We start from the raw sequence: 18,934 nt of genomic DNA, 5'->3' as shown, positions 1-18,934 counted from the left end.
TTTAAACAATCCCTGCATCACATTAGAGTATATTATTCATTAAAAAAAATGTTAATTAAAAAAAGAAAGAAAAACAGGGCATATACCATGTTTCTTATATCTAAATCGGAATATGTGCTTCAGAGAAGTTACACAACACTGTGTACTGATGACAGTGCTGCCAGTTCCAGTCTGCACCGTCCTCCCTGTGGTTAGCCAATAGCCAGCCCAGTTGGATACTGTAAGAGAAGTGTAACATGCTGTATTATGAGTGGGAGGCTGGGGTTGTAATTGGGATGTTACAATCTGCACGGTCCTCCCTGAGTATTAGGCAGCCTAGTTGGATGCAGTGAGAGCAGTGTTGGGATGTAGCAGTCTGCACTGTCCTCTCTGTATATTAAACATCCCAGATAGATGCAGTGAGAGCAGTGTTGGGGTGTTGCAGAGTCTGCACTATCCTCCCTGTGCATTAGGCAGCCCAGTTGGATGCAGTGACATGAGAGTTGGGATGTACTTTAGCAGTCTGTACTGTCCTCTCTGGCTGAATGCAGTGAGGGAAGTGTTGGTATGTAGCAGTCCATTCTGCAGTGTCGTCTCTGGCTGGATACAGCAGTCTGCACTGTCCTTCCTGAGTATTAGGCAAGGCATTCCAGTTGGATGCAGTGAGAGCAGTGTTGGGATGCAGCAGTCTGCTCTGTTCTTTCTAGCAGCGAAAGACCATGCTGTAGGGTGGGCTGCATGCATAAGGTGGGAGGCTGGGGCTGTTGTTGGGATGTAGCAGAGTCTGCACTGTCCTCTTTGGCTGGATGCAGTGAGAGGAGCATTGGGATTTAGCAGCCTGCACTGTCCTCTCTGGCTGGATTCAGTGAGAGGAGTGTTGGGATGTAGCAGAGTCTGCACTGTCCTCTCTGGCTGGATGCAGTGAGAGGAGTGTTGGGATGTAGCAGTCTGCACTGTCCTCCCTGTGTATTAGGCAGCCCCGTTTGATGCAGTGAGAGCAGTGTTGGGATGTAGCAGAGCCTGCACTGTCCTCTCTGGCTGGATGCAGTGATAGCAGAGCTGGGATGTAGCAGAGAGTCTGCACTGTCCTCCCTGGCTGGATGCAGTGAGAGCAGTGCAGGGATGTAGCAGAGTCTGCACTGTCCTCCCTGGCTGGATGCAGTGAGAGCAGTGTAGGGATGTAGCAGAGTCTGCACTGTCCTCCCTGGCTGGATGCAGTGAGAGAAGTGTAACATGCTGTAGAATGGGTTGCATGCATAAGGTGGGAGGCTGGGGCTGTAATTGGGATGTAGCAGAGTCTGCACTGTCCTGTCTGGCTAGGTGCAGTGAGAGCAGTGTAGGGATGTAGCAGAGTCTGCACTGTCCTCCCTGGCTGGATGCAGTGAGAGCAGTGTTGGGATGTAGCAGAGTCTGCACTGTCCTGTCTGGCTGGATGCAGTGAGAGAAGTGTAACATGCTGTAGGATGGGCTGCATGCATAAGGTGGGAGGCTGGGGCTGTAGTTGGGATCTGTGACTCCTTGGAGTGAGTGAGGGAGGGTGAGTTAGCCCTCCTCTTGCATTGGCCGCCCCTCCTTCTCACTTTGCTGACGGTATAATGATATAATCATGAGGGGTGTCATATCCCGCATTTGAACTTGCAGCCAAACAGACTCTGGTTCTTCTTTCACAAGGACTCATTACAGACACACGCTGGAGAGAGAGAGGTCTATCAGCTGCCCTTGTCCAACGGGAAAACCTATAGGCTGATAAGAAGAAGAACATCTAAAGAACATCTTTCTCCACATCTGACCTCAGGATATACTTATTCCAACATCCTTCCATAGAGGCACCCCTGGAATACATCACTGTGTAACACTGGACTTGATGCAGCTAAGAATCTAATAAGTCACCTATGCAGGTAACACGTTTTACTGTGTCCTTTGTCTCTTTTGTCACAAGGGAGACCCACAGATTCATTCAGTTTATTCCTCTAAGATGATCAGTAACTGTTTGGGAGGGTTTTTTGTTTAACCTAATTCCTAGAAAGAGTGTGTATCACCTGGTGGCTGAACTTTTGCTCTGAGCAGAGGCGTATTGTTCTGCAGCACAAAGGGAAAAGATGTGCAGAGAGATCACTTGATAGGTGTGATGATGAGAGATGCCCACTGACTGGCAGGGCAGCCTGGTGACATCTCATAGCAGCAGCAGCAGCAGCAGAGCTCTACTATTCCTAGAAAGCGTGTGCCCCACTCTGCAGAGCTGCAGAGAGATTGCTTTTGTCCAAGGCAACGCTGAGAAGCACGGAGGGGGTCTCGGGCTGGGGGGTTTCAGCAAAGCACAGCACATGGACCTTCAGATCGAATCTACACTCTACCAGTTTATTATTATCACTGATAGTGTGCCAACATAATAATACAGATGTCACACACATAAAATATAGACACTGGCACATGCTATACAATTGGTACAATGGTAATTACACAGTGACAAATGTAACGAGATGAACAAACTGTATAACAAATTCCAAAACACAAAGGGCGGAGAGAGCCCTGCTCTTGGCAGCTTACTATCTAAAGTTTATAATACACGTAAACGTGTACTACTAAATGCAGTAAAAAAGAAAATATTAAACAGTTTATAATACTTGTTACTCCAACCAAAACACCCCCGCCCACAGCAAAATACAATAATTTTTTACATATACTGCCAACATATTTCCCATTCAATGAACTTAGTTTTTCTATAGGTAGACAATGGGCACAAAGAAAGAGAGGATGGGCACAGAGCATGAGAAAATGGGCACAGAGAGAGCATGGGCACAGAGAATGAGAGAATGGGGAGAGAGAGAGAGAGAGAGAGAGAAGGGGGGGGGGGGGGGGGAGAGTAGTATGGGCACAGAGAATGAGAAAATGAGCACAGAAAAAGAGATAATTTGCACAGAGAATGGGCACAGAGAAGAAGAGAGAGTGCACAGAGAAGGAGAGAGAGGGCACAGCGAATGGATACAGAGAATGAGAGAATGGGCACAGAGAAGGAGAGAATGGGTACAGAGACTGAGTGAGAGAGTGCACAGAGAATGGGCACAGAGAAGGAGAGAATGGGTACAGAGACTGAGAGAGAGTGCACAGAGAATGGGCACAGAGACTGAGAGAGAGTGCACAGAGAATGGGCACAGAGAAGGAGAGAATGGGTACAGAGACTGAGTGAGAGAGTGCACAGAGAATGGGCACAGAGAAGGAGAGAATGGGTACAGAGACTGAGAGAGAGTGCACAGAGAATGGGCACAGAGAAGGAAAGAATGGGTACAGAGAAAGAGAATGGGCAGAGAGACTGAGAGAGAGTGCACAGAGAATGGGTACAGAGACTGAGAGAGAGTGCACAGAGAATGGGGACAGAGAAGGAGAGAATGGGTACAGAGACTGAGAGAGAGTGCACAGAGAATGGGCACAGAGAAGGAAAGAATGGGTACAGAGAAAGAGAATGGGCAGAGAGACTGAGAGAGAGTGCACAGAGAATGGGTACAGAGACTGAGAGAGAGTGCACAGAGAATGGGGACAGAGAAGGAGAGAATGGGTACAGAGACTGAGAGAGAGTGCACAGAGAATGGGCACAGAGAAGGAAAGAATGGGTACAGAGAAAGAGAATGGGCAGAGAGACTGAGAGAGAGTGCACAGAGAATGGGTACAGAGACTGAGAGAGAGTGCACAGAGAATGGGCACAGAGAAGGAGAGAATGGGCAGCTGGGTTCAGAGAAAGAGAGAATGGGCACAGGGAAGGACAAAGAGGGCACAGAGAAGGAGAGAATGGGCACAGAGAAAGAGAATGGGCAGAGAGACTGAGAGAGAGGGCACAGAGAAGGAGAGAATGGGCAGCTGGGCACAGAGAAGGAGAGAATGGGCACAGAGAAGGAGAGAATGGGCAGCTGGGCACAGAGAAGGAGGGAATGGGCACAGAGAAGGAGAGAATGAGCACAGAGAAGGAGAGAATGGGCAGCTGGGCACAGAGAAGGAGAGAATGGGCACACACAGAAATGAATTAGCAGCAGCGGTGCTCTGTATTACATGCTAGGCTCAGGTTTCCTAGTTAACCCTTGGCTCCCGGGCTGCTGTGTAAATGGCACGTAGTACAGGCTCAGCTCTTGTTACAAGTTAATGAGTGCATGTCTCCTGTTGCTCCCCCTCTCAGGCTGGCCATGCTGTGGGAACTATTTCTATCCTTAGAGGCAATATTGACCTCTCAGATGTGACACTGTATTGTTGCATTTTGATGGCTGTGTGTAAAGTCACGTCCGTCCATTCTGGGGTACCAGCTACACAGAGTAGCGACTTTATGTGGTTGGAAATGGACTCCAGCAGGCAAGCTCCTAAAAAATCTGTAACAAAGAAAGTCAGAAGCTTAGTTTGTGGCATGGATAGGTCAGCCTTGAAGCTACTGTGTCCACTCTGCGGATAATCATACAGCTATAGCGGGGCTGATGTGTTTTATGGGGGTCGCAGGCTGGTATTGTTCCTGCTGGTGCTTCGGATGCTGCTGCTTCTGCTGGGATGTCTAGGAATGCGCTGTATTCTGGAGCGGGCGCCGGCGCCATCTGCTGGAGGTTTGAGGCATTGCTTCCTGCAGCATCTTTACTGCAAAGCTTCTCGTCCACGAGGTTTTCACACACCCCCTTTTGTGTCATTCTGCTGCTTGCAGAGCATCAGTCACCTCCTAGCTAATCCTCTCTGTGCAAAGTCTACCAGCTCGGTTATTGATTGGTGAAAAGAGCAGGATTTCCCTTTAATCATACATGGTGGAAACAGATTTGGCTAACTAGCTAGACACAACATCTTTTTTTAAATAGCACGCTGGCAATAAACAGTTTGTTTTACTGATTGACTGACACCTATTACCACTTCAGCTGCTGCTGCCAGTCATGGTCTAAAAAGGCTAGAGAGAGGAAAACAGAAAACATGCTGAGATAATTAATGACATCTTGGATAGGATTCATGACCTTTACCTGTTTATCTCTCCCAGCTGTAGCCTGCAAGGGCATATCGTGTCTGGGCTGGCATAGGTATGCCATGCAAAAGCAACACAAAAGATTTTCTATCAAGAGTTAACCTGTGGTGTGTTCGCTTGCATGTGATTGTAGATTATAAATGTGGTCATTGTTGGAACTGCATCTGGGCTAATGGATTGCATTTACCTGTTATGCCTGTGCCAGCTGCATTCAGCAGGGGCACATTGTGTCTGGCATTGGCATAGGTATGGCTGTCAAAAAGTCCATAGGGGATGCTGAAACGATGTATTGTCAGCCAGCATCTGGTTGCAGATTATCACTGGGATGGGATGATTGTAGTACAGTTTGGATTGACAGCAACTTGTTTAGTTGGCGCTAGGCAAGAAACGGGGGTGCTGCTATAGAGAGAGAGTCACCGAAGTGTGCAGTGTGGAGGGATGAATGGTAAGGCGACAGAGCGGAGGAGTCCTGTGAATGGAGGGGCTTGGATCTGATTTCACCTCCGAGAAAGATTCAGTCCCAGATGAGTCTCACATAACAAAAGCCAGCTGTCTGCATGAAGCTAGGGCGGTGACTGCACAGAGAGGAGGGAGGGGGCTGCACAATGTCCAGGGAATACCCATTCTATCGCTCGCCACGTGGACTGCAGGGATATACTGTATATATACTGATCATGTTTATTTCCCTGCACAAACCTGCTGGCCTCTATGGGTTGTATAGCTCCTAGGGAAATGCATACAGGGCTTGTGCACATTTCTGTAGCTTTGCCCGGGTGGTTTGCAAGCGTTTCTTCTGCATTTGGTGGCATTTTCAGGTAACTGGACTAATGTGTGTAAATGCAATGGATATGCAGGGACATGTATCAGAATCAGTTTTATTTCGCCATGTACAGCAAGAGCTGTAATCAGAATTATTTGTGGTACACATGGCATAGGGAGCCATGTGACCGAGCCAACCTACGTGGGTGCCATCTTGGTCATCATGTACAAGGGGGTGCTGCATTTACGTTGACTCCGTGGCGCCCTATGCCTCTCACGCGTATTGTAAGGGACGGTTCACACGGACTGCTCCTGGCACCTCATTTGTCACAGCCAAATGCATTTCTACTATGACACAGAAAATCGTTTAAGGCTCGGTTACCACTCATGCCGGACCACGCGCTGCCAGCAGGAGCGGACAGTGTAGTGTTCGCTCCAATGGTCCGCTGTGGCCCAGCTGGAGCCCGGGACAGATGCGTTACCCCCATAGGCTATCTGGTGAACGCATCCGCCTGCCCAGGATTATCGCGGACTGCACAGAAGTGCGGCCCTCTTACTGCAATGGATCAAACGGATCAGTTGCACAGTGACAAGTATGAATGACTTTGCAATGAGAGTAGAATGGACAAAAAATGTCCATTATCAGCTCAAATGGGAACAGAGCCTGACATGGTTGGTTGTCACGTTTAGCGCCCTAGGAGGATATAGTGTAGCCCAGAATGCCACAAACTCCAGAAGATGCATGCAGCATCCAGGAAAACCTGATCTACCACGGCGCTTGAGCAATCGATGGTAAACGACGAAAGATCGACTCTCCCCTCAGTGACGTAGCTAAGGAGCTGTGGGCCCCGATGCAAGTTTTACAATGGGGTCCCCCAAGCACTCTATACATAACAATTGATACGGCACACCAAAACCTGCCAAGGACAACCACAGTGTCAGAGGAGCAAGAAGGGGATAGGGAACTGTTTGTTAGTAATCACTACTATTCAAAGTATCTATAGAAGTGATTATTACCAGTTCAGGACCAATAAAGAGCTAATACTGTAGTTGAAGAAGGGCCCTCCGGGGCCCCTCTGGCCCAAGGGCCCCGATGCGATGGGTACCGCTGCACCCCCTATTGCTACGCCCCTTTCTCCCATTCATCTCAGTTATGTGGATCCCTAGCGGTCAACAACCAGGACAACCACTGTCAGCTGTCAAACTGAACAGACCTGTTTACCCAAGGTTTTGGCTTCATCTTGGTTAAATGCTACTCAGCAAACATGCAGAAAAGCATTTAGTGGCTTTCAGCGGCTTTTAGCAATGATCATAGTTTTTCAGACACAGGAGCGGGGACGTAAACTTTCAGGGTCGCCTCAAACATCAAAAAGAGTAGGGATCAAAACACATCAATTGCGTAAACAGTGGTAAACAGTACTGCTGGTGCCCATTCATTTGATTGAGCAGCCATTAAGCTATGTTTGCCGTGTCGTTTGAAGTGCTCACTGGGTAAACATCCCTTTTAACCAATCCATATTCATGGATCCAGGAACACGCCTCTTTTATTACATACTTCTCATCACACTGATTTTTGTTGGTCCTTCTCAGTGCATGGAAGGATTGATATGGCTCTTTGGGACAAGGCTTGGACCAGATCAACAGAATACCCAAGCAGCTCGGGGTGACCCAAAACTACTAGTTTATAGTCACCCCGAGCTGCTTGGGTATTCTAATGACTTATGAAACAACACATTCTCTGTCTAAACATAACATTTTGTTCAAAGGACAAGGCCAGAGTAAACAAGTTACAGTTGATTGGGTTGGGAAGACCAGAGTTTTGTAGATTTACATTAGGACTCTGCTGAGGCCTTCAGGAAGCACCGCTTTACCACTCTTCCAAGCATGATAGTTCTTTACATTTTCCAGTTGAGATGTTATAATTGACTCTACTAAGCCCATAACTCCTTTGCAGACTGCTACCTTTGTGCATTCCCAGTCACTGGATGCAAGATGGAAATCATGATAATAAAAAGAAATGCCTGCACAATTCAAAGCTAACACCACCCACTTCCAGGAAATGGCATTACTTGACAACTGCATATTGTTAGTGTAGGAGAGGGGAGGGGTGTATGGTAACTTCACAGAGGCCGAGATCAGAGCAGTGCATGGAGAGGTAAGGATTAGACTGGGTCACTGAAGCAGCACCATAGGCCTAGTGATGTCATGCTCCCCACAATCACATAGCTGTCAATTAAAGTTTCTTCACAGGACACTGTGTTTAAAAAAAACACTAAATTTATTCTGACTTCAAAGAGTTACAATGTATTCTTCCACTGGGCTGGAAGGGTCAGCGATACATCGGGGTCAGTGGTGTTTAAATTATTTATGGGGTGTATACCGAGGACTTTATTTGCCCTAGGGACAAATTGGTGAACTGTGCACAAGGCACCATTTTCTTTATTATTTTATGGCGTGTTTTCCATTTAAAAGATATATTATTTTAGACTTTTAGTAAATGGGAGCTCTAGTGAGAATTTCAGAGTGTCAGCAAGAAAGTCATTGCTCTTTCTATGTACGGTACCAAGTAAGAAAAGGCAATTTATGTTTCCACCTGCATTGCCCCCTGCAGGTGAAAATGAGTAATGCAGCTTGTCAAGTTAGACTTGATTGGGTACTTGATCAATATTTCCCTACAGGAAAAGTATCAATAGTAGTACTGTATTTCAGCAATCAATACAGATCAATTTTATTCAGAAAAGTGATAAAACAAAATTGATCAGCTTGCGGCCACCACTATCCTTGTACCACGCGATGCGGTAAAAAGCCACGTGAATGTTATGTGTTCATTGGCCCCTATGAGGGCTGTTTCAAGACTTTTTGTTGCCTGAGGCAAACTTTTGAGGTAGCGACAATCCCCCCCCCCCCCCCCGAATTGGAATGATTGCACAGCACCCCACAATTAGCACGTTTTAGCTGAGGTGAGCCCCCCCCCCCCAAAAAAAAAAACCACCCTCAGTATAGGTAGGTAGTCAGTTACAGTTGCTCCCAGTATAGGTTAGCCAGGTAAAGTTGCCCCCAGTATAGGATAGCCAGGCACTCTCTTCACTTCCTGTTTCTGCCTGGTGCTGCCCCCAGACTTCTACCGCCTGAGGAAGTTGCCTCACTTGGCATCATGGGCAGACTGGGCCTGGCCCCTATCATCCCCCACTCTCCCACTCCAATACTTAATAAAATAATAGATAATACCAGTGGATATAGCACTCAAAAATCATTCCAGTTCTAGTTTGTAATAGATTTTTATTAATTTGACACACAATTTTTGTGTGGCTCCCCTTCCATGTGCAGCCCATTCCTAATCCACGTGCAGCCCCTTTCTAATCCATGTGCAACCCCTTCTTCCATGTCTAATCTTCATATACAGCAGCCCCCTTCAGTAATATGCTGATCCCTTGGGTAGAAGGTCCCTATTTCTATGTGTTGCTTCATATTTGCAACCTCTGTATTCCATTTGCATCCTCTTATTTCATATGCAGCAGCCGCCCCTTGACCAGCTGCCGCCCAAGACACAAGCCTTTGTGGCCTTTGCAGAAATCCATCCCTGATCATCCTGTTTTGCCAGGGCGCTTCCGCCAGGTGACTGATCCAGCTTCCTGAGGTCTCCCCACCGGCGCCACAACACTGTTTTCCATTCAAATGAAAATTTGCGGATAGTCAGATATCTTATCTGTTTGTTTTGGGATGTGGGAGGAAATCAGATGCAACCACAAGGAGAACATACAAACCCCATGGAGATAGTGTTCTGGATCAGATATAAACTTAGGACCCAGTGCTGCTTCACTATGCCACCATAAGAAAAAGCATGGCCCAATAAAGTAAACATCATCTCCTATCTTATTGTTTGGAATTCCAATAGTGGTTACTTGGTTCCAACCTAGGCTGGAGAAAAGGAAGTGTGGGAATCTCACCAACATGGGTACTTAAAGGGAACCTTAACTGAACGGGGGGTAAAGAGTTTCACTTACCTGGGGCTATTACCAGCCCCCTGCAGCAGTCCTGTGCCCTCGGCGCCGCTCTGGAATCCTCTGGTCCCCCGCTGTCACTTAGTTTCCGCATTCCGCACGCGTAGATATGCGGCAACGCGTACTTTTGGATGCGTTGCGGTCCGCAATAGCGCTAATTGCGTTGGTGAATGCGTCCAATAATACGCATGGCGGCCGGCGACTGGTGAGTCGTCAAAAACGAAACTAAGTGACAGCGGGGGACCAGAGGATTCCAGAGCGGCGCCGAGGGCACAGGACTGCTGCAGGGGGCTGGTTATAGCCCCAGGTAAGTGAAACTCTTTACCCCCCGTTCAGTTAAGGTTCCCTTTAAGCAATGTAAAGTAACACAACTTTTAATATCTTCCAACTAAACTAAAAATGTTGGTTATTAAACCGTCAGATCATATGCTGTAAGTAAATTATAAGTATTACTGTTGCATTGCACTGCATTTTAAAACATATTTTAAAATGTAAAAGTCTGTTTTATAGCTGTCTTTGCCTGCAGCTCTACACCTATCCATACTGATACTGATGCAGGCTTGTATTCAGAAACTGGGGTCTTGAAACTTCACTTTCGGCAAATTACAAGTCTGTAACAAGCTACGCCAGCGTTGTGATTGACACAATATATGGCACATAAAACTGAATATGGGTGAGGTGGAAGGTGAACTGTACAGCTAAAGAAACAAATGTGCATACAGTTTCCATGTTCCACCCTTGTCACTGTTTCTGTTACTGCCCTCTGCCACTACCTTCATCACATGTTGTCTACTGAAATGCTGGGAAATACAGTGTGGCCTATATTCATTTTTCTACTTTGGACGTGACATGGTCACTCGTAATTGACCCTCTCCCAGTTAGATATACAGGTTACAGGAAGCAAGCTGCAATGCCCTGTCAAGTGCAGGGGCGTAGCAATAGGGGGTGCAGAGGTAGCGACCGCATCGGGGCCCTTGGGCCAGAGGGGCCCCGAAGGGCCCTCCCTCAACCACAGCATTAGCTCTCTATTGGTCCTGTACTGATAATAATCACTTCTATAGATACTTTGAATAGTGGTAATCCTTAACAAACTGTTCCCCATCCCCTTCTTGCACCTCTGACACTGTAGTTGCCATTGGCAGGTTTTGGTGCGCCGGATCAATTGTTATGTATAGAGTGCTTGGGGGGCCCCATTGTAAAACTTGCATCGGGGCCCACTGCTCCTTAGCTACGCCACTGGTCAAGTGCATTCCAGTCATGGACAGGCAGGGCCACTTCTAGGTACACCGATACTTCCCACCCTGCTGCAACTTCACCTCCGGGGCCCCCGATAAGGTGGCAGCTCCCAGATCCACCCCCAAATCTCTTGTGCTCCCTGGGGCCCCTGCAAAATTTTCATTAGTGTGGCAACTCACTTGTCTCGGCAGGTACGCTGCTCCATTAGTCCATGTGCTCTCATCTTGATCTTCGCAGGGGCCTTTTCTCAGTGAACCGGTACATGTTACTACACAATGACATGTGCCAGGTCACTGAGAAGATGTGGCCAGGTGACGATGAAGACGAGAGTGCATGGACTAATGGAGCAGCGGGCTCGCGGGGACAGGTGAGTTGCTAGAGGTCCTGGGGAGCACAAGTCAGGGGGAGATATGGGGAGATATGGGATGCAAACCAGCTTGGTGCAGCGCTGTGCCGACCGTTTCGGTGGTAACGCTGCGTGTCTGATTTGGGCGCCTGGCGTATCAGCCGGATGCTGCACAAATTAGTAACAAAAAAGAGTAATTGAGCCGCCAGGCAATAGCCGGTGCCCGAATTATGTGTCCCCACAAGTTGCTACAACTCGGAAGGGGAATAGTAATCAGTGTGGGCCTCCAGATTGTGCTGGAGCTGGGGGGAGTGGAGGGGGATGGCAGCACTCAGGGGTTCTGGGTCAATTCCCAGTTTGCCCCTATGGTAGCACCGGCCCTGTGAGCAGGTGTTTTCTCCACAACTTTGCTTTTATACACTGTTTTGTTCGTGTATCAACCTGATTGCTATAAGAAACTCCCTTAATCAACTTTGGGATTGATTTGGATAGATTTGTACCTATGCCCAGTCCTCTAGCCTAGGTTAGAACTTTGTAACCTGCGCTAAAATCTGAAAAAAAAAAAAATCAGGTGCCTCTCCCACATGATTAATTCTTGTTCTAATTGTTGTTTGTTATTGTTAGCTGCCCTTTTCAAGCATCGAGCAATAACAGCCAAAACAACTTTCCTTATTTTGGGTGGAGTGGGATAGACGCTCTGGAACTCTGGTGAGGTGATTTTCCTCCATTGCCAACACAGGGGTGACGTCAAATGCTGATAGAGGATCTACTAGCAGAAGAACACAGTAACTTTTTCTCTTCTAATAGATTGTCACACCTGTGCTAGGCTTTCCTCTGGCATCTCTAACAGCGTTAATGACCCACTTTTATTAGAGCTAGTTTTTAAACAAAAGGATGAATGGGTATTATTTGTTGAGGGAACAAGCTAGTGCAATGCTCAGTTTCAAGCAGAGGCATATCCATACACCATTCCTAGGCCAGTATAAGCAGTGGTTTAATATGACTGTGACTATGGGTATCTAGCCTGAGCTCCTTCAGCTTCTGCCAGTAACAGTTGGATTTGGAATGGACCATATACCCACATTCTTTCAGGGTTCATTGACCTATGCTCAGATGTGCTTCAGAAGGGTACACTGCCCTTTGATTGCCTGAGGATATTGGAAAGGCAGGTGAAAAGGAAGAGGTTCTACACAAATGATTTCCGCCATCCAAGTAGTGCAAGGGGCAGGGCAGTTTCTAGGCTAAATTGCACCCAGGGCGAGGGTGTAAAAATTGCTCTCCCTTCCCCCCATCCCCATGGTCTCGCGAACCCATAATCTTTAGGGACAGTCACACAGCCACAGGTCACAAGTAGATCTGCCTACTTACTAGTGACCAGCCGCTCATCCAGGAGAAAGCAGGGACCAGGAATACACATAGGCAAAGAGAGCCCGGAAAGCCGACTCCTCCATCGACGCCGCACACTGACAGCCTGCAGTACCACTACAGGACATCAGGTGTCATCACGTGCAGGAGGAGTCAACAAAGGTGATTGCGCTGGTAATCTTCTTTTCTCTTTCATTTGGCTGCACTGTGCGTCACCAGCTCCCTAGCGGTTATCTACTTCTGCCTGTGCCCCCTTCTACTTGCTGGTCTGTGCCCAGGGCGGTCACCCTGCCCGCCCTGCCCAAGAAACGGCCCTGGCAAGGGGTTCAGCCATCATATAGCAGAACTCCAGATACCATTGGAAGTAGTGGTGGGGGTGAGTAATCTGCCAACATGGGTTCAGGTACAGGCTAGTTAAACCTCCTGCCTGCAGAATGGCGCTTGTTATCAGTTAGTGTTAGGCATGGGGGGGCTTAGTGTTAGGTGCAGGTAGGGAAGGGTTAGTGTGGTGAAGGATTAGTGTGAGGCATAGGTTAGGGAAGATAGTAGTAGAATATTGGTAACATAACCAATATGTTGACTATCGGCCTGATCCGGTACCCCAAATTACGGTACCAACTGCCTCTGTTAAAATGTATGCCTTTTCTGTTGTACAATTTTATCAAATATCTGTCTAATCAATTGAACACATCTAATCAATGTCTGCATTTAGAGTTATTCAAGATATCATAAAACACTGGTTTGGTCTCCATTCAGAGCATTACTGAAAGGAACAATGGCCCATCCATGATGGCTGAATGTAACATAAGCATCTCCATAAGCTTAGTGTACATCTTGTGGTATTATGACTGCATATTGACATCCCCTGCTAGCATTAACCTCTGATTTTTATAATGCATTGTTCTTGCAAGTGTGATCATCGGTAATGAACATACTGCGCTCATCATACTTATACACATAAAGTCCATGTGCAAACAGCCTACTCTTCTGTGTGCTCTGTCTAGTGTCTGGGTCGCTATAAAATGGATAATAACTAGGATGGCTCTGGAGATGAAGTGCTTGTTTAATGCAATGAAATGGATATGCACTGTACAGTATTGTAAGCCACAGCTAGAAAGTGATTTAAGGCAATCTGCCAGTTCTCCTCTACAATCTACACCACAGCTGCTTTTTTCTTTGCTCTGTATCTGGTAGGTTTATGGTGAATTGTGCTACATTGATCAGGGTAGATTTGAATGTGCTTTAGTGTATTGCTCACATATGAAAATTCAAGCACAATACCCTTTGTTGACTTTTGTTTTTCTAAGTTAGGAATTATTTTTCCTTAAATGGGCAGAGTGTGTGGCACAATTTATGATGTCTTGACAGCGTGCCCTTTTAGTCTGTTTGCAGTTATACATTTCAGTTGGAGCTGAAAGTGACTTAAATACAGAAAAATGAGAAAAATCCTTAGATCTGTGTGCTGGATGTTTTCTGTAAATAGTTCAAAACAATGCATGCCTCCACCCACAACTGTTTATGCAGATTATGGATTTGGAACTTAGATCATATATCAAACTATAGTCTAAAACAAAGTGTGGGAGGTTGGCGATGGGAGAAATGTGTAGAAGTAAAGCAAGTAAAAGCAAGTTAAGCACAGTGGGATACAAGTAAGTTCTAACGTGTATTGGCTTCAACTCATTCAAATGAATTCATAAAGTCAGAACACTAGAAAGTGTATTTAAAAGGAACCCAAGGCGAGAGACCTATGGAGGCTGCCATGTTTTTTTTCATTTTAAACAATACCAGTTGCGTGGCAGTCCTGCTGATGTTTCTGGCTGCAGTAGTGTCAGTATTACACACCTGAAACATGCATGCAGCAAATGTCGTCAGACTTGAGTCAGAGCTTGTTCGGTGTCTATGGCTAAAAGCATTGATTGAAGAAGGTCACCAGGACAGCCAGGCCGTGTTTGAAAGGAAATAAATATGTCAGCCTCCATATGACTTTCACTTCAGGTTCCCTTTAAAACTTCTTCAGCTAATAACCTTTAAAAGGCAACTCTTATACCTGTTGAATGTTTATTCCAGGTAGACTGCATGGGGTACATCTTTTAATAAGGAACTTCAGTGAAAATAATGTAATAAAAAAGTGTTTCATTTTTACAATAATTATGTATAAATGATTTAGTGAGTGTTTGCCCATTGTAAAATCTTTCCTCTCCCTGATTGACATTCTGATATTTATCACATGGTGACATTTTTACTGCTGGTAGGTGATGTCAGTGGAAGGAGATGCTGCTTTCTTTTTTGGCAGTTGGAAACAGCTGTTATTTCCCACAATGCAACAAGGCTCCCACAGTGTGATGTCAGCACCATTGTCCTGAGATCACACTGTGGGAGGGGTTTCACCACAATATCAGCCATACAGAGCCCTCTGATGATCCGTTTGAGAAAAGGAAAAGATTTAGCATGGGAAAGGGGGGATCAGCTACTGGTTGCGGTTTCTCTTTAATAAGAATGGCATGCTTTTACCATTGTAAGCAGGAGGTATTTCTCAGTTATGTGATTTACATGAAGGTCAGATACATACGATAGATGAAGCACGGCCAGGGCAGATCATAATGACCGCCCCTACTGAGAATCCAGCATGACTACACCAGCCCCCAATGCCACCCAACGCATTGGCCAATGGCCAACAATCAGCCCGGCAGATTGATTCGGCCGAGGGCATTGTACTCCCCACTCACCTTGGCTGCTGCTCTTTCGGCCCAACCCCCCCCCCCCCCACGCACACACTCACACACATAGCAGCAGAGCATGTCATGTCGCTTACAGCGCCTCTGTACAGCTTCCTCCCTGCAATGTTGTGCAAGGGATTGAGTCCCGATCTCCACGGGGCGACGTGCCTTGTACATGTGTAGCAGGCCTTCGTGCTCTTCCTCATCATGCTCCCGTGGCCTGCTGTGTGTTTGTTCTGCGCCTGTGCATGCTCTTGGCCACGGGTGCATGACGAAGCTCAATTTGGCAACAGTACTGGGCCATCTTGCGGGGGACAGAAGCGGCCCAGGGAGACAGTGAGGGACCAAGCGGCCTTAAGGGGACTGGAGGAAGCCCCAGGTAAGTATAAAACCTGAGATGTAGTTCATTTCAGGTACACTTTAAAGTGACACTGAAGCGAAAAAAATATTATGATATATTGAACTGGTTGTGTAGTACGGTTAATTACTAGAACATTAGTAGCAAAGAAAATAGTCTCCTTTTTTATTTTAAGTTATATAGTTTTTTTTATAACATTGCATCATACTCTGATACTTGCAGTTTACACAATACACTCAGCATTCTAAAAGATTTCACAGAGCAGGCCAGTGAACTTTTGAGCTGTGAAGAAAACAAAATACAGTGACAGACACTTGAGATAATAAGCTTCAGAAGACAGAGCTCTCTGCGACTTTGAAAGTCATGGAGCTCAGATAAGCTCTTTTGCTTAGATAACAACTAGAGTTTCTTAACTCTTCCTGTACTGGAAACAATATCAGATCTCTGCTGCTAATGTTTTATTTATTAGCTGTACTACACACACATATTGCAGATTCCCTTTAAGTCGGAGAAATGCTATCTTATCAGTTTAGTATTTGCAAAAAGGAGTCAAAATACCATCCTTTGGGAGGAGAACAAGTCTACTGAAAGCTGAACATCCGTGTAATCAGTCTGCTAACTTATTTAAAAAATGTTGTTCTGATAAAGCCAGAGTTAAATACATTTGAATACTCTTTATTGAACTGTTCTTTATTATGTAGTGAGCATATGATGTCTCCCATCATGCTTTACTGCTGAATATGCAAATCATCCTTTGTTGTCCATGAAAGCTAGCCACACCTCCAGACCCACTGGAATGCAATGATGTGTCAGCTTGTTAATTGTAGAAAGCCACAATAATACAACGTGCATACAGACTGTTTCGCACTGGTTGATACTCATCAGTGCATGGCATGGATTAAATGGCTTTATGGGGTAGGACTTGAAGGACCCAAAGTTACAGATTACCTATACCCAAGCTGACACATAATTGCATTTCAGCAGATCGGAGGTGTGTTTAGCTTACATGGGCAACAAAGGATGATTTGCCTATTCAGCAGTGAAGCATTGTGGGAGACATCATATATTCACTCCAAACTAAATGATCACAAATACCTTCTGTTTTAAGAACTTTTGTTTTACATAGCATTTTAGTAAGAGGGCTTTTTGGTCCTTTGTAGCCCCTTACACACTCCTGGGAATTCTGGTTCACCATGAGCTTGCTGGGTAATCTGTAACTCTTATTATATAGTGTGAGTTTTCATGCTCGCCTTCGGTTCAGCTTTACCTTTATGTGATAAGACTGAGCCCCCATGATTCATGTAATTATTTCAGTCTGTGACGTGAGTAAACCTGTCGTGACCACCGTCCAGACCTTTTAATAAAAGCCAGCTTGTTGCTCAGACTTATACTTAAAGCATGGATTTCTTCAAGGTGTTTCCCTTCCTGACATCTGTTTACTGTCAGTGTACAGAACAGCAGGTTCCCAGGCGTCCTCCCTCTCGCTGAGCTCATTCCCATCTCTCTGACATCATCACAGGGAGTTGGCCAGAGCAGCTGACTGTCAGAGAACCCTGAGACTCCCGCTGACCAGTCATTGGGCAAGAAAATGCCAACTTTAATCCAACAACATAACTGTTTGTAGCTTGATGCTATGATGAGCTTTTTACTTGCTAACCCGTATTTTGTTTTTCTTTTTTTTCCCTTAGGTCAATATGTTGTTAGATATAAAATATATATTTTGGATATGCTCAGCATTCCACCTTTCAAACGCATTCCGTGCAGGTAAGAGTTCTATTCATTGAAATGATAATATAAACAATTACGCTGTGATGCATTTTAAATGGAAACTATTATGCTGTTTGTTATTATTCACTTTTTGTTATTTTGCAGCTTACCTCATAGGATTTTTGTCATTTTTTGACATTTTGCATAGTGACTATGCCAGATTTCCATGATCACATTTCATGTAACAGGGCTGTAACTAAGTGCGATGGGGGCCTCATAATGAAATCATTAACCTTCTTCAGGAGATTAGAACTTTAAGCCACTCTAAAAGAACACTATAATATAGAATACTTACACCTCTCACATAAATAGTACAGAGGAGGCCAAAATGCCTGTACATGTATTTTATTCACAAATACATACGGTGCTTTCGTTTTTAGTTTTTTTTTGCAGAAATCTCCCTGTAGTTATTAATTGTTGGACCAATGAGTATAACAGGGCCAGTGCCACCTACATTGCCTTCTATTGTTAGATACACCCCGGACAGCTGATTGGACCACCCATTTCATATTTGAATAATACATTAACGTGAGCCTGAGGTGAAAATAATTTGGTGACATGGCTGTAATTTGGTTATCAGTGAGGTTTACTATATTCCTGACAAGGTACCGACAACACAGAAGCAGTCGCTTCCATGCTCGAAAATTAACTCTTTCAGGCAGCAAAATAAGACAAGTAAGACAGCTTGGATATTAATATGTTTTGCCCTCTACATACACCTGTTTATCTCATGAAGTCACATGTCGCCTCGGGTACACTTTAAGTCTGAGGTCTCCAGTGTAGGACATAGTGAATAGACAGGGAAAAAATTGAGGGAGGACATTGCGATGGGGAAGTGGTAGGCGGAGAGACAGCATTTACACAAGTGTTTTGTGGAGGGAACAGCATTCATGTATGTGAAAGGTGGAGAGGAACAGCATTCCCATAAGTTATAGGTGGAGAGTAACAGCATTCCCATGAGTGATAGGTGAACAATAACAATATTCACACTAGTGGTAGGAAGAGAGAGGCAGCATTCACAGTAAGTGTAGGTGGAGAGGGACAGCAGTCAGACAAGTGTAGACAGAGAGGGACGGCATTCACGTCATTTTGGTATAGCATTTTTACCATGTAACCCTTTTCCCTTCCTGCAAGACATTTTTTTCTCTTAAGATCTACCCATTCCTGTCAATAACACGGTCACGTCTTCCCCTCAGATTAATGTGAAGGAGAAGCAGGAAGTTCAGCCCACAGCTTATCACTCAATATATACATTAATTAAGCTTAGAGAATGGCTTGTTTGAATACCTAATTTTCGACTTTCCTACTCATGTCTGAAAGTTGGTATCATGTTCCTTATTGAAGCACAGCCTTTTACCTTTTAAATGTGCTTATTTGTGTTTTTCTCCAGATATAAACATACTGGCACTACAGCCCACAACTTTTCTG

General features: G+C 45.5%; 1 protein-coding gene across 2 annotated transcripts in view; it reads left to right on the top strand.

Annotated features, from left to right (window-relative positions):
- The first annotated feature begins 1,592 nt into the window (after positions 1–1,592).
- VCAN (versican) overlaps positions 1,593–18,934 on the top strand; it is a 156,225-nt gene continuing 138,883 nt past the window's right edge. The window contains exons 1-2 of one of the 2 annotated variants that reach the window (XM_068247930.1): positions 1,593–1,877; positions 17,428–17,503. In XM_068247930.1, the coding sequence (XP_068104031.1) occupies positions 1,872–1,877; positions 17,428–17,503 (82 nt within the window). In that variant the 5' untranslated portion in view covers positions 1,593–1,871. The remainder of the gene's footprint in view (positions 1,878–17,427; positions 17,504–18,934) is intronic. The other variant, XM_068247934.1, reaches the window with a different exon arrangement.

Source organism: Hyperolius riggenbachi, chromosome 1, assembly GCF_040937935.1.
Source record: "Hyperolius riggenbachi isolate aHypRig1 chromosome 1, aHypRig1.pri, whole genome shotgun sequence".
Taxonomy (NCBI): domain Eukaryota; kingdom Metazoa; phylum Chordata; class Amphibia; order Anura; family Hyperoliidae; genus Hyperolius; species Hyperolius riggenbachi.
The sequence above is the reverse complement of the archived record's forward strand: the minus strand, read 5'-3'. Positions and strand labels throughout refer to the sequence as shown.